At 44.3% G+C, this 13,914-nt stretch overlaps 1 protein-coding gene across 1 annotated transcript in view; it reads left to right on the forward strand.

Annotated features, from left to right (window-relative positions):
- Positions 1 to 13,914, forward strand: part of ksr2 (kinase suppressor of ras 2) — a gene marked incomplete at both ends in the record, with an annotated part of 189,219 nt that overhangs the window by 58,408 nt on the left and 116,897 nt on the right. Inside the window, 2 exons of the mRNA XM_084308094.1 lie at positions 8,484 to 8,519; positions 11,060 to 11,561. Coding sequence (XP_084164220.1) covers positions 8,484 to 8,519; positions 11,060 to 11,561 — 538 coding nt within the window. The remainder of the gene's footprint in view (positions 1 to 8,483; positions 8,520 to 11,059; positions 11,562 to 13,914) is intronic.

The raw sequence follows: 13,914 nt of genomic DNA on the forward strand, positions 1-13,914 counted from the left end.
GCACACCAGCGCGACAGGTCTTCCCCCGAGCCTCTACCTCCGTCTCTTTCTCCGCTAATCTTTTCGTGGCTGAAAGGGACTGTCCCCGCGCCGCGCCTGGAGACGGCATCGCGTACATTCACGGCTAATTGGCTTCAAATGCCATCTGCACGAGGAGGAGACGGGGGAGAGGAAGCGAAGATGGAGGTGTGGGAGGAGGGGGACGACGACGACGACGACATATGATCAGAGAGATCGGAGGAGATGAGGTCAGGAGAGAGAGGAGAGACAAGCGGGCAGGGGAGAGAGGAGGACACGAGGAAACAGGAGGATGGAAATGAGGAGGACAGAGGAGCAGTGAAGATGGGAGGGGAAGATGAAGTTGAAATGAGAGGAGTGGGGGGGGGGGGGGGGGGGCGGGGGGAAGCCCACAGATTACCATCTTCCTGGACTTTTACTTTTAAAACAACATTGTCAATATTACACTTACAGTACACTTAATGTAGATCTCTGTATTTTTTACTGTATATTTATATTAGAATGTACATACATTACATAGGAAATGTGAATCCCGGACCGTATTTTATTATTATTATTTAATTCTTTATTCTTAGGCAATTTTTTGTTATTCTTATTCGTGATTTGTTTTGTCTACCTAAATGTTTTTGTAGTGCCAAATTTCCCTCGGGATGATTCAAGTATTTCTATTCTATTCTATTCTATCTATGAGAGAGGAAAGGAACGAGGCAAGGATAAAGGGCGAGCGACCCCCACAACACCAGCGTGCTCCTTGGCATGTTATTGGCTGATAACCAATTAGCCCAATGGAACTTCCTACTGCTTACGCTGCGAGAAGATCCACAAACCTTCCCATGCAAAGAATCAAGATCAAAGGGCCTATCGAATGACCTTTTCCGCCAAACCATGTTTACAGTGACTGCGAAGCAGAGCCGGCTTGGGTCACATTGGCATTTCACTGCCATTTAGCAACACCTGCCCTGCGTCTAGTGGTAATTATGAGGCTGTTAGCTGCTTTGCGATGAGTCACACCTCACGCTAAGATCCCCACCGGTTAATGACATCACGTCTACAAGCTATTGGAATCAATGATTGTGGAGGAGCATTGGCCATAAATCCTTTTGTTGTGCTGTTTTGTTGGTTTGAAGACAGGACGTGAATGTTGAAATATGGGGCTCTACAGTATCGTCTCTTGAGAGAGAGTTACTGTAGCTAACAGGAGGATGTATGTCTGAGGCCAGGGGCCCATGGGGTGTCTATGGGAAGACTCAGTGAACTACACTGGAACTCAGAAAGATGAAACACCCACGCTGCTACTGCACATGTTGACCTGTCAACCCGCCCCCCTGTCATGAATAATTTGGAGAATGTAGACTGAAGAGACCTATTATGATATGCAGTATTATACTTTGTGTGGTTTATTATAGTCCAATAGTCCATAGTATAATATGGTCCATTATACATCCTTGCGGCAGATACAGATCTCACGGCAACCTAGCTCACATTCAAGTTCAAGTTTCAAGTTTCTTTAATAGTTGTCATACAGAAGTACAGAATACTTTTATACAAAATGCTTCTTACTGTTGCGCTCCAGAGACTGTGCAGGACAAGATAAGTATGAAATAAAATAACATAGTAAAATTAGAAGTAAAAAAATGAGGTCACAGTGTTCAGTTTAGACATATGTACAATGTTCGATGCAGAATAGACGTAGTTACCATACAATATACAATACTGTGCAGTGTACTAATATACAATACTATATAGTGCAAGGCAGAAATGGAGAAATGGGACGAGGTGCAATTTAGGTACAATTCACAGTAGGTGTACGAGTTGTAGTGCAAATCCTTTATCAATAAATATAAAGTGTAAGTGTGTTTGTGTGATCTAAAGTGTGGAGAGTGGGTGCTGCAGTGTGTTGTTTGTTTGAGTGAGTGTGTGCGTGTGTGTGCTGTGTGCATTTGATGGTTGTTGCATAGTGATTATTGTTCGTTTAGCGATTATTGTTCGTTTAGCAGCCTGATGGCCTGGGGATAGAAGCTTCTTCTGAGTCTTTCTGTGCTCGCCTTAAGACTCCGGTATCGCTTGCCTGACCGCAGCAGTTCAAAGAGGCAGTTGTTCGGGTGGCTCGAGTCCTTAATAATTCTCTTAGCCTTCCCCTTGCACCGCTTGTTGTAAATGTTCTGGAGGGTGGGAAGCCCCCCTCCAATTGTGCGTTCGGCTGAACGTGTCACTCTTTGTAGTCTGCTTCGGTCTTGTGCAGTGCTATTCCCAAACCAGGAGGTGATGTTGCCGGTCAGGATGCTCTCTATTGTACATGAGTAGAAGTTCCTAAGGATCTTCTGACTGACTTGGAACTTCCTTAGGCGCCTGAGGAAGTAGAGGCGTTGTCGTGCCTTCTTCACAACACTGTCAATGTGTGTGGTCCATTTCAAGTCCTCGGATATGTGGGCTCCGAGGTACTTGAAACTGTTCACTCTCTCAACCGGTGCCCCGTCGATGCTGAGGGGGCTGTAGTCCTTGACCCCCGACCTCCTGAAGTCCACAATCATCTCTTTTGTTTTGCTGACCTGTTTTCCTGTTTTCCTACCTACAGTAGCATTCTTCAGCCTGGCTCACATTCCTACCCACAGTAGCATCCTTCAGCCTGGCTCACATTCCTACCTACATTAGCATCCTTCAGCCTGGCTGACATTCCTACCTACAGTAGCATCCTTCAGCCTGGCTCACATTCCTACCTACATTAGCATCCTTCAGCCTGGCTGACATTCCTACCTACAGTAGCATCCTTCAGCCTGGCTCACATTCCTACCTACATTAGCATCCTTCAGCCTGGCTGACATTCCTACCTACAGTAGCATCCTTCAGCCTGGCTCACATTCCTACCTACAGTAGCATTCTTCAGCCTGGCTCACATTCCTACCCACAGTAGCATCCTTCAGCCTGGCTCACATTCCTACCTACAGTAGCATTCTTCAGCCTGGCTGACATTCCTACCTACAGTAGCATCCTTCAGCCTGGCTCACATTCCTACCTACAGTAGCATTCTTCAGCCTGGCTCACATTCCTACCTACAGTAGCATCCTTCAGCCTGGCTCACATTCCTACCTACAGTAGCATTCTTCAGCCTGGCTCACATTCCTACCTACAGTAGCATCCTTCAGCCTGGCTCACATTCCTACCTACAGTAGCATCCTGCATCCTTCAGCCTGGCTCACATTCCTACCTACATTAGCATCCTTCAGCCTGGCTCACATTCCTACCTACAGTAGCATCCTTCAGCCTGGCTCACATTCCTACCTACATTAGCATCCTTCAGCCTGGCTCACATTCCTACCTACAGTAGCATCCTGCATCCTTCAGCCTGGCTCACATTCCTACCTACAGTAGCATCCTTCAGCCTGGCTCACATTCCTACCTACAGTAGCATTCTTCAGCCTGGCTCACTATCCTACTTACAGTTGTATTCCTCAATTGTAAATCTTCTGCAATCTTTCTGTCCTTAGTACTGTCTGCACCAATTAATAAAACGTTGACGTGAAGTTTGTCCTGACCGATTAAAAAAAAAGAGGCAATAGTGTACATTTTAGGCTGACTATCAATGTATCTACCAGTGTATTTATCAATGTATCTAGTTTGAGCCAATGCACAAAACTCCATACCAATTTACATCCGCAATATTGAAACACACAGATCATTCAAACACAATCTCAAAACATGGTTAAGAAATAACTACAGATGTGAACACAACAGCCCTTCAGAACCCTAACCCTGTCTGCTTGCTTTCCCACATGTACATGTATGATCGTATGTACCTAATTATGTCGTATTATTGTTTGTACATTGTCTGTACATGTTTGCTGTACATATTTAGCATGATGTGTTTTTAACCTGTTCTTAATTAACTGTATGCCATATAAATTATGCTTTCTTTTTTTAGCTGCTTTTTAACACCAGGCCCAGGGACAACAGTTGAAAAGTAGCTTTGGCTAACACTGTCTCACATATTTACATTTATGTTCATTAATGTGTGCTGTCCCTGTTCAAATAAAGTTTAAACTGAAACTGAAATGGATTACCAACAGACAAGATAGACAGACAGACAGATACACATACTGTACACACAGACACGAGTGATCATAATACCCCCTTCTGCTTCGTGCGGACTGCGGAGGTGTAACTGTATGAGAAGGACTTTGTGGTCAGAATCGGAAAACCTGTGAAAAGATGTTCCATCTGTGCAGATGGAATATGAATGAATATGTAAAACTATACTAAGTACAGGACTGGTTTCACAGAAATGTATCTTTTTCTCCAGTACAGAGTACAGATCTTCTTTAAAAGCAACTTGATGGGGTGCTCCAGTAGCACACCATGTTACCGCGCTCGCGCGGGACTCCGTGCTGCGTCACGGATCTGGTTGACTCCGAGTTCGATTCCCGGACCCGCCGTCATTTGCCGAATGTCTCCCCCTGCTCTCTCTCCCGTTTCACCCTGCAACTGTCGGTCATGCTTGACCAGGAAAGCGATAAACGCTAAAAAATAAAGTTTAAAAAATAAAATAAAAATCAGTATCAAGAAGTTTCCACACAGAATAACTTCAAGCCTAACTCTTTCAGGTGAATGCTCTCACATGTAATGATGGTGTCACAAATGGATATTGGTTATTGAAAGCTATAGATTAATAGACTGGAAAAGATAGAAAACCTGAAAATGCCCCAAAAAAGAAAAAGAAGCGTACCTGAAAGGGTTCAAACCAGGCTTAATGTTTTGCATAATACTGTGTATGTCAGTAGGCCTAAGTGAGCTAGTGTTTCTTCTTTGCCTGTGGTGTAAAGCTTTTTGTGTGCTGGTTCTTAGTACCTAGGTGAGAGTGAGTGAGTGAGGCGATGGATCCAGGAGTCCTGTGTTACTATTTTGATAAAGCAGTTGCTAAGATACTAGTGCACTTGACGAATTGAGTCATTACTTGAAGCAACGTTTTCACAAGTGCGATTTGAGTTTGTTCCATCTCTCCCAGAGAATTATCACTCCAGTATATGAGCATGGAAACTCAAACAAGCTCATTTCAGCTTTATTTGAGCGCTACAGGGAAGGTTATACTTCTATTGACTGGTGATTCATCATCTACACGAACACTTTCCAAACTATATCCAAACATTTATTTATGGACAGAGTAATTGTGTGCATTGTGAGTACATTTTGAAACATACCAGACTCTGAGGGAGCAGTATGCGGGTGCCGCGCCGCCGGTATTGACAGTGCTGGGCCGCTATAGGGGACTTTGATGATCTTTGATGATTGCAACCACTTTGTATGAAACCTCGCCAAAACCTTTAGATTTTCTGAAGGGCTTGTTGATGGTTTCATTTCTGCTAATAACAGGAGGCCTGACTGAGCCGTCCTCGCCTTCTCCTCTAAGATGCGGAGGAGCACTGATTCCCTGCCACTCTTTCTTTTGCATCTTGATATTTTTCTGAGGTGGATTCAGGGGTTCGAGGTAGAGAGGCGGGGGCGGGGGGGGGGGGGGGGGGGGGGGGGGCACTTCAGTTGAGTGTCCTGGGTGCTCAACGTGTGAGTGACTGGGTGACTGAGTGATGTCCTCAGAAAAAACACTGCAGAGGAAAAGATCAGGCAAGATCGCCTGATTCAAGAGGCACTAATAAGCATGATCCCATTATTAGCACTAATAAGCATGATGACTCATTTCCATATACTTATGGAGTGTGTGTCTGTGTCCTGTGTGTATATCTTTGTGAGGTTAATCAGGCCAATCCTGCTAAATACACCATATTAGATTCGATTAGATTTTAATGTATTGTTACTATACAGTGTATTATACAAGTACAGTACAACAAAAAACAACTAACCAGAGTGCAAATGTAACAGTAAAGTACAATAGCAATATACAATGTACAATTGATTAAACTGGTGTATATATAAACGAGTACTACTGGGTGATAATGATAATCAGATGTATGTACAGTGTATTGTACTATATACTATAATACTATGTACATAGTATTATGTACAGTGATACAGGTATAAAACACTATGGTAGTAAGTCATACTGGCCATCGGCATAACTAGTAAGAGTAGGTAAGGGATATGAGTAGGTAAGGGATATATACAGATATATAGTATACACATGTATGTATGTATGTAAAAAGGATTATGCAGGTATATTCAGACAGATGTGGATACATATATATATATACACGATATCTATGAATATATATATATACATAGTTATATTGGTAGACTATAGTTTGAGGTAGGTTGTTGTGATTAGGGCAGTTGTAGACAGTGAAGGCAGTAGGCAGGTATAACTTGAGTACAGGCAACAGAGTTCAGAGCCCGTACAGTATGGGTAACAGTGCCTAGAGTGTAGGGTAGGGCTGGGCGATTAATTGATTTTTTTTATTAATTCGAATTAATGATCTAGGACGATTTTGAAAAATTTAAATCGATTGATTCACCTTTTATTTAACAAAAAGTGATGTTTGGTGAAAGTTAGATTTGCACTTTATTAATCCCAATAGGGCAATTCATTCTTGTTTGATGATCAAGAGGCACGTTTTATTTGTTTTAAGTGAAGTTTGGTGAAAAAGCAATTATTGCACTATTAATCCCAATAGGGACATTCATCTTTGTTTGATCAAGAGTAACCGTTTATTATTATATATATTTTTTTTAAGTGAAGATTGGTGAAAGTTAGCTTTGCACTTCAATCCCAATATGGAAATTCATCTTGGTTTGATAATTTTTTTGTGTAAAATAAAAACAAAGGTTATTTGAATGATTTCCTAGGCGTTTCTAGTTTTCAAGAGAAAGAAAAATCGATTAAAATCGGAAATCGGATTTAAAAAAAAAATACTGAGATTTCATTTTTAGGCCATATCGCCCAGCCCTAGGGTTCAGAGTTCAGATTTGATGCGGTATGGGGTGGGGCTGTCATCGTGGTACAGTTCAGAGAGATGACAGCTGAGCCTGCTTCTGAACTTCTGGTCCTATCGGAGCCATCAGCTGTCCTGTCCGCCCTGTGAAGAGTGCGGCCTGGCAGCTCAATAACAATGTCATGAATCCCGCTATTAAGCCAGGATTCTGTGCAAATCATGACGTTGCAAATCCTTCATCCATTTATGATTGATGATCCTCAGCTGCAATTCACTCGTGTTGTTTGCCAGAGGCCACACATTGGCGAGAGAGATGCTGGGTAGCGATAGGCAATGAGGAGTCTGGATGTGGACCGGCACATCAGGCGATATTAGGAGTGAGAGTAAATTACTGTAAATGTACTGTAAATGTATATATTGTGTATTTTCAATGTGGAATCTTAAACAGTATTGTTTCTTTTGTAATTTCACCTTTTGTACATTGGTGCTAGATACTGCAGGTTTATATCAGATATTTAGGTCAGATATAAGGAATTTGTTAGAATCAAAATAGCCTACAGTTGCCTACAGTAGAATCAAACCCTTCAACCAATGGTATTCAGAGGTAATATGTAATGACAGCATCTTATGCTGTTGCAGTCTGTTCCTTCGCATGACTGTAGTCCATATATAAACTCAGACTTTCATCTCTTTCATAGACCTTTTCAGCATTTCCAGTTACTATGGTAACTGTGTCAGTGTTCCCGGTTCAACATTTAAACACAATAAAACGTGGATGATGATGAGCTGATGTAATTGCTAAAGTCCTAAATATCAGCGTCTTGGCAACTGTTTTTAGCTCCTTACAGTGCGAGGTTAGGTTGTGTCCTCCTAACAGGTACAAACCTAACTAGCCGCAATGGGAAATAAAATGTTCTAAATTCTAAATTCTTACTGTTTTGCAACCAGGCAACGTTAGTTATTAGCGAACAACTTAAGTATTACTGTAATACACAATATACAGTTTTGCATTCACATCATATTATAGGTTTAGTTGTCAGAGTTGATTTAAAATGATCTCAACCATCTGACCTTTGACATAATGACCCCTATGTGTGGATGTCCTGTTTCCCATCATGTCTGATGAAAGTTACTGAATAGGAACGACTCGAGGCTCTTTATTAAACTTCTGCAATCCCTTCTGGCCTTTTCTTTTCTTTTTTTATTTGTATTTTTTTTATTCTGATATTCTTTTTCATACATCAAACTACCGTTTATTTGATGTTCATCGGAAAGTATTTCAGAGACGCCTGACAAAAGGCATCGAAAGTTGAAATGTGCCTCGAGTTCACAGTCGCACGGCAGTCGATGGTGGTCCTGTCGCTCTTTGCTGTATCGTTTTCTTTGAGTCAATTTCATCTGTATTCATGTATGCGTTTCTTTGTATGAGTTCTCGCAGGGATCAATTCTACCAACATTATTGCCGAACAGTAATTCATCAACGCAGCACTTCAGAGAGAAAGACGAGCGGAATAACTGCAGAACGTTTGAACTGTGCCTCTGCAGGTCAATAAACACATTCTTTTATCTTTCTTCTCTTCCTTTCCAAAGAACAACTTGAGGAGGATAAATTGCACAGCAATGGAGGTAAAGTATTTGTCATTTGAACGCAGAAAGTCGACAGAAAAAACTCATTTGGCTGCTCACTTTCAAAATCGATCTCCCCCATCCCCCGTCATCACATTGTGATTTCAGTTTTGGGGACGGTTGACATCACGATGGCTGTGGTTCATCCAGCTTTGCTGTGTTCTGCTTCTTCGTCGCTTTTCTTCACTTTCTTTCACCGTCCATCAATACTAAAGGTGCATCACATCTGGTTTCACTGTCCATCAATACTAAAGGTGCATCACATCTGGTTTCACTGTTCATCAATACTAAAGGTGCATCACATCTGGTTTCACCGTCCATCAATACTAAAGGTGCATCACATCTGGTTTCACTGTTCATCAATACTAAAGGTGCATCACATCTGGTTTCACCGTCCATCAATACTAAAGGTGCATCACATCTGGTTTCACTGTTCATCAATACTAAAGGTGCATCACATCTGGTTTCACTGTTCATCAATACTAAAGGTGCATCACATCTGGTTTCACTGTTCATCAATACTAAAGGTGCATCACATCTGGTTTCACTGTCCATCAATACTAAAGGTGCATCACATCTGGTTTCACTGTCCATCAATACTAAAGGTGCATCACATCTGGTTTCACTGTTCATCAATACTAAAGGGGCATCACATCTGGTTTCACTGTTCATCAATACTAAAGGTGCATCACATCTGGTTTCACTGTTCATCAATACTAAAGGTGCATCACATCTGGTTTCACTGTTCATCAATACTAAAGGTGCATCACATCTGGTTTCACCGTCCATCAATACTAAAGGTGCATCACATCTGGTTTCACCGTCCATCAATACTAAAGGTGCATCACATCTGGTTTCACTGTTCATCAATACTAAAGGTGCATCACATCTGGTTTCACTGTTCATCAATACTAAAGGTGCATCACATCTGGTTTCACTGTTCATCAATACTAAAGGTGCATCACATCTGGTTTCACTGTCCATCAATACTAAAGGTGCATCACATTTAGTAGTTTGATCCCTTCAGTGAACTTTATCATGCCAATGCATTTCAGAGGTACAAGGTGTCCTATGACCTGAAGAAGGAGTTGTACCAAAGACAATCTTATAAAGGAACTGCACTAATAGGATGCAAATGGAACTGTCCTTGTCTCTTAAGTGGGCGCTATCGCTAATTCTGTGAGTTTAGATCGTCTCAAACTAACTTGTTTTGTGCCGGATGGAAAAACGTACATTTTGTGTTGGAATCAAAACACCTTCATCTCGGAAGATATGGTCCAATATTTACCTCAATTGCAAAGAAAACAATACACATTTGGCCCCAAAACCTCCCATCATCTCCCATTGACCATATTGACACAGCAGCCACTTTGCCCTTATGTCATGCTCAGGTTGGGATTCCTTTCCACCCTGTTCTCACCCAAGGAGTGCGGTAAGCCCCCCAATGTCGTGCCCTGTGTAGCTCATGAGACACATTACAGGAACTGAGAATGACTTGGTTAGTCTCCATATGAAAGGTCTCTGGTTTTACCTCTGAAACGCTTTGACATAATAAAGTTTATTGACGGGATCGACCTGCTGTCCTGAACGTTTTTTTTTCTCTTTTTTTTTTCTCTTCTCTCTTTCTCAGATTTTTCTCTGTTTTCTCCCCGTCCCAATTTAGTCGTTGTGCCAATTCACCCCCTTCCCCTACCTGGTTGTTGTGCGCATGTTCTCCTACTGGTCGGTACAAGGGAACCCTGAAGTATCCGCACGCTTCCTCCGACACGTGCGGTGACAGCCAGTGGCTCTCTTCTCACCTGGCAGTGAGGGCTCTCATTGGTGAAGTGTAACGCGTGGGCAGTCACGCTGCCTTCCTCAAGTCCTGCCTCCGCTGAGCAAGCTCCCAGACCTGACCTGTAGGCGTCGCTGTCCACAACGGCAGTTTCCCACCCACGGCTTCCCTCCCCCTAACCCAGCCAAACGAGTTAGTATAGCGATCAGCCCAAGCCAAGGCAATGCTGACTCCGGGAGTCGAGACCGCAGCCTCTTGCATTGGGGATGAGCGCAATCTCCGCTACGCCACCTGACCGCCCCTGAACCTTTTTTCTTTTGAAGCTGATTGTTATTCCAAGGGCTGAGCATCTTTTCAGCGTTCTCATCAAGTTATGATCCGTGTGATTGAAGTGCCAGCACCAGTGCGTGAAATCTATCAATATCATATTCATGGTCTCTCCATTCATTTTGCAGTTGAATACCATTGGACTACTGATAAGTTCACATTGGATAAGAGCAAATGTAATTTGTTACCACCGGTCATTGTCATGCTGAAATGCTTGTACTAACTGCCAACCTGCATCCATTTTTACTGTTATATTCAGATTCAGACAGTGGTCTGGTCTCATCAGTGGTTGATGACTACAAAGGGGCGCATGTCAGTCATACAACATCACAGTCAAAATCATGGCTCATTCCATTCATCAACAACAGGTGTTAAATGCATTGGCTTTATATTTGACCATCTCCACCTCCATCCTCACCATGTCCTCTACCTCCACCAGGGAGCCAGGCCAAGCAGGACTGGTCCATCCAGTGGCCCACCTCCGAGTCGGGCAAGGAGAACACCCCCGTGTGCCAGCCCGAGATCAGCCAGTGGATCCGCTTCCAGCTCTCCCAAAGCCCCAAAGTCCAGTCCAAGTACAACCAGCACACGTGCCACAGCCCGCAGCCGGCCCTGGGTCCCTCCCTGTACGCCGACCGGCTGACCGTGGACTTCCCCCCCGTGGACTCCGGCCGCCGCTCCCTGCCCCCGTCGCCGCGCCAGAGGCACTTTGGCCACACGCCTCCGCGGACTCCCCTGGTGGTGAACGCCATGACCCCGCCGGGCACGCCGGGCACGCCGCCCATGCGTCGGAGGAACAAGGTGAAGACCCCGGGGACGCCGCCGCCGCCGAGCCGCAAACTCATCCACCTGCTGCCCGGCTTCACGGCGCTGCACCGCAGCAAGTCCCACGAGTTCCAGCTGGGGAACCGCCTGGACGCCGCCGCGCACAACGCTCCCAAGTGAGTAGACCGTCCTCCTCGCCGGTGGGACATGTGGTCGCGGTGGCGGACATTTGGGGGTTGGCAGCCATTTGGGGGTTGGCGGCCATTTGGGGGTTGGCGGCCATTTGGGGGTTTTCGTATGTGGTTTCTTAACTCAATCAGCGCCAGACCCGAGGATAGTCGGGTTAACTCGCCCAACCGTTCAGCGCCATATACGAGTATAGTCGGGTTTTCATCGTTATTTCTTTTATTCAATATTATTATTCATTTCTCTCACACGGACCTTGGGGGTTACCACATAGGGAATCACTCTGAGATCGCTAGAGTGCAATACCGGCCGCATCCTGCCAGGTGGCAGTATCGCCCACTCTTCTAAACCTTTTTTCCACACCCGGTGTTAAATTTAATTCACTCCGGGTGCAGTTTTTTTGGTCAGGCGAGTCAACGCGTCCAATGCCCCCGATGCATGTGTTGTGGTGGATTATGTTGGCGACACGATGGACAATCAATACTGGAAATCGCGATCAGACAATTGGAATATTCTTTTTGGGGTACCTCCTAGTGAAGGTAAGGACTATATGACATCAATCCTGCTTTGATCCAACCATGACTTCACATCGATCGCAACGACCATGTGTAACATACTCCAAAATGTATGCCGTTGGTGACGATCAAAGCATAAAAAAATACCCCCCCCCCTCTTTCATGCATTCATGATGAAACATAATACCTATTATATACATTTGATTTGGAAATAGTAGCGTGTCCATGCGAGCAACGCCAGCGTTTTTAGTAGAATTCACGTATTGCTCCATAGCACCGTTTTCTGGAATTAGCCAGGATCACTCTGAAACTATACTTATATTCACCACGGTATAACACGCAAACGTATACATGACACAATTTATTCTTTTTCACATATTGAACGATGGATAGTTGATGTCAAATGAGCCATAGTATTGTATCCATAGGTATAATATAGAATAGGGTGACCATATTTTGATTTCCAAAAAAGAGGACATAGCGTGGAATAAACTCGCCGAAACGGTAAAGTGTGCCACGGGCACGCCGTGATTCCGATCCGTGTGAAAATATTCACGGCCATAGAGGAGACCGTGGGACACCTTTTTGCAACCGAATATGTGTCTCGAATTTGCTCCCACGCGGCGCGCAAAATCGTGCAAGTCTTGTTTACATCAGGGTCCCCCATTTTCAATTCATCATAAATGTACAGTTCCCTCCCCCTTGTATATATTTACTGTATGTCACAAATGTAACAGTACTGCTTTGAGGTCTTTCTCTGGTCTGCATCCCCTTAACAATTGTGTGTATTGAGCTGTACTGTACCCATTCTGCAATCTGTTAATAAAGTTTTCAATCAATCAATCAATCAATCCCGCAGTGCAATACTCCAATTCAGCCATTGGGTGGGACGGTCATGTGACCCAAATCAGCCAATGGAAGTGAGGGTCCTTAAAGTGTGGGTCCTTAAAGTGTTGCGGTCCTGAGAGTGTTGGTGCTCTCGTCCTGCAGCTGGATACTATTGCCTCACAGCGCGGCCGTCAGCGCGCGGCCCAGAGAGCGCCGCTGGCTCTGCGGCTCTGCAGCTGCATGCTTCTCCGGGAGTCCGGTTGGATAATGCCATGTAAAAAGTCGGATGCCTGACATATCGGCATGTAACTCGAGAACCGAGGCACGGATTTTGGCAATCCAGATGGCATTCGAACGGCAACGAATAGCGCTTTAATTCGGTATTATATGTTCGGTGAAAAATGCAGCCCCGAGCCTTCAGATGCTCGCAAAGGCCCGTGAAACTGAAACTGAAACTGAAAAACAGTGAAACCCCGGACATTTTCGATGAATTAATAAACCCCCCCCGGACGCCCCGGCCAGGGCGTGAAAAGAGGACATGTCCGGGCAAAAGAGGACGTTTGGTCACCCTAATATAGAATATAGATATAGCCCTGCAAACACCGCCACGCATCCCTATCTATTTGCGGACCCCCTTGAAAACTAGATGGTTTCATCTCAAGGGGTTATTCCCAATAAAGAAATCTCTTAGAGCGGTGGCGCAGTAGGAACAAAGATGGGCTAGACCTGTGGCGCTGATTGAGTTAAAGAGTAACAAGAGGTTTGATTTTGGCCAAGGACAATATGAAAAAGGACGGGTTGCGGGGCTGAGAGAGAGAGAGAGAGAGAGAGAGAGAGAGAGAGAGAGAGAGATAGAGAGAGAGAGAGAGAGAGAAGGTCGTTCAAAACCAGTTTCAACAGTCTGCAGAAAGTCTCTGATTTTCCCAACACTGATCCTAATAGCAGTAAATACCATCAGAAGCCAAGATGGAGCCCCACCCTTCCTGTGAGAATCTCTGCT

This window comes from Notolepis coatsorum, assembly GCF_963971535.1.
Source record: "Notolepis coatsorum genome assembly, chromosome: 2".
NCBI classification, from domain to species: Eukaryota; Metazoa; Chordata; class Actinopteri; order Aulopiformes; family Paralepididae; genus Notolepis; species Notolepis coatsorum.